Genomic DNA, 2,677 nt, shown 5'->3' on the forward strand with positions numbered 1-2,677 from the left:
TGGTTCTGTTAGCAGTGTGGTTCTGTTAGCAACATGTTCTGTTAGCATCATGGTTCTGTTAGCTATGTGGTTCTGTTAGCAACATGTTCTGTTAGCACCATGGTACTTTTAGCAGTGTGGTTCTGTTAGCAACATGTTCTGTTAGCATCATGGTACTGTTAGCAGTGTGGTTCTGTTAGCAACATGTTCTTTTAGCATCATGGTACTGTTAGCACCATGGTACTGTTAGCACCATGGTTCTGTTAGCACCATGTTCTGTTAGCAACATGTTCTGTTAGCATCATGGTACTGTTAGCACCATGGTTCTGTTAGCAGTGTGGTTCTGTTAGCAACATGTTCTGTTAGCAACATGTTCTGTTAGCATCATGGTACTGTTAGCATCACGGTACTGTTAGCACCATGGTTCTGTTAGCAGTGTGGTTCTGTTAGCAACATGTTCTGTTAGCAACATGATGATATTAAGACTGCAACAATTGACCCTCCAGAACCAGGTCCAGCAGACACAAAACATCCAAGGTTTCCCCGCGGAACCAAACTGTTCCGTAGAGTTCAGTTCGTGCAGACAGATGGAGGATCATGGAGACGCCGCCATGACAGGGCGGAGCCCGTGGCTGGAAGGGGGCCGGGAACTGAATCACGATGGCAGGATGGCAAGGCAGCGACACAGAAAACTCCACAAGTGTGTCGCAGTCCTACCCGTAGTGTGGGTGTGCAGTGTAGGCACGGAAAAAGTTTAAACAAAAACAGAAACCAAAAAAAGAACTAGTCGAAGCGGAGCTCCCGTCAGTGCTGCCATACTGCAGCGCACGTGACGTCAGCAGCACCTGCGTCCACATGTTTCAAGAATTTCCAAAAGCTTTTCTGTTTTTCCTTCAAGCTGTCTCCCACAGTCCGTCCCCTGAAGCCGAGCTGTGCAGCTCAAAGAAAACAGACACTCGTATCTGCAGGAGAGTCGCCCAGCTCCATCAGGGCGACCCTTGACCTTTTGGCCACCTCTGATTAAAACCCTCCATGTTTCCTTTTGTTGTCTCCAAAACCAAGAAGGGACGCTGACGGCAGCAGTTCAGAGCTGGAGCCCCGTTTCTGTCCGCTGCTAACGAGCTTCTAATTACATCCTAAACTGTCCCATCAATAAATATCTGAATATTGATGTTTCTGGTCACTGCTCATCAGCTCGCTGTCACACGATGAGCAGCTCATGTTTCACTTCAGTGAAGAAAGCTGCTCGTCCCGCAGCCGTTTCAGGTCGATGCCAGTGAAGGAAACGAGTTTCGACTTTATTTACAGACAGATAAATGCGATTGGACCTTTTTGTTAAAGCAAGAGAACCACACAGAGCTCACTGAAATTACCCGAAACTGACAAAAGTAATGCAGAAAACTATTTTTAAAATCCAGCTGATGGAAATCAGTCTTTATAAAAACAAACTCATGAAATTAGACTTAGACTGAAACTAAAGTGACCACAGGGACAGGTCAGACTATGTTGTGTCCAACAGGCGTCTTCATTCCATTAGTCTGCCTGTTTAAAATGGGACAGGTAGTCACAGGACTGTTTGGTATCGTGGTGTGTAACACACTGAACATGGAGGACAGGAAGCTGAGGACAGAGTGTCTCAGGAGAAGTTTACGGTCCGCAGGACTGAAGACGTGTCCACAAGAGGACAACTGGTGTCAAACTGAAGAGACGGATGATATGAACGGTAACCAAAGACCCCAGAACAACTTTTAAAGAGATTAGAGGTGAACTCTAAGGTCAAAGGTCATCAGTGTGAGATCACACCGTCAGACAAAGTGGACTTTATAGAAGACGTCCATGGAGGACAACAAGTGATGAGACCGAAAGACTGGAGTTTGTTGAGAAGACCGAAACCTTCTGGGAGACAAAACCGGAGCTTTTTGGACACGAGACCCGTCAGCTCTGTGTCCACAGACCCAAACTGAAACCAGGACCAGAACACGGTACCTACAGCGGAACATGGAGGAGGTTCGGTTCTGTTCTGGGGACGCTTTGCTGCATCTGGATCTGTGCAGGGAACAAGGAAACCTGAAGACTATCCAGATGTTCTGGAGACTAATGTCAGGAAGCTCAGTGGACGATCGTGGGTCCATCAGCAGGTGATGACCCAGAAACCAAGAAGGTCTCAGAACCAAACCTGGACTGTTCTGAAGTGACCTTTAATTGATTTGCAGTCAGTTTCTGATTCTTTTGTCAGTGTCGAGTTATTTCAGAGACGTTTGGAGATTCTCCACCAACAAATGTGTCCTCGTCTAGTTTCACAGGGAAAGTGACAGAAACTGCCTGTTTTTTATTTTTTATTTTGTTTTTTCAGGCGAAGCTCTGGGGTTGGACCGCTCCGTCGTGGTTCCGTACAAACTGATCCGCGGCAGTCCGGAGTCTGTGGAGGTCAGCGGGCTTCCAGACGACGTCCCCTTCAGGAACCCCAACACCTACGACATCGTGTGTCTGGAGAAGATCCTCCAAGCTGCAGATGAAGTCGCGTTCAGCATCAAGAGCCAGCTGCAGTGAGTTCACACGCCGTTCACGACCTGAAGCCGCTTCACGATCTGAAGCCGCTTCACGATCTGAAGCCGCTTCACGATCTGAAGCCGCTTCACGACCTGAATGCGCTTCACGACCTGAATGCGCTTCACGACCTGAAGCCCCTTCAAGACCT

At 47.9% G+C, this 2,677-nt stretch overlaps 1 protein-coding gene across 1 annotated transcript in view; it reads left to right on the forward strand.

Annotated features, from left to right (window-relative positions):
* gtf2ird1 (GTF2I repeat domain containing 1) overlaps positions 1–2,677 on the forward strand; it is a 42,501-nt gene that overhangs the window by 38,071 nt on the left and 1,753 nt on the right. The window contains exon 24 of the mRNA XM_037688216.1: positions 2,333–2,525. Coding sequence (XP_037544144.1) covers positions 2,333–2,525 — 193 coding nt within the window. The remainder of the gene's footprint in view (positions 1–2,332; positions 2,526–2,677) is intronic.

Source organism: Nematolebias whitei, chromosome 14 (genome assembly GCF_014905685.2).
Source record: "Nematolebias whitei isolate Nwh7 chromosome 14, NemWhi1, whole genome shotgun sequence".
NCBI classification, from domain to species: Eukaryota; Metazoa; Chordata; class Actinopteri; order Cyprinodontiformes; family Rivulidae; genus Nematolebias; species Nematolebias whitei.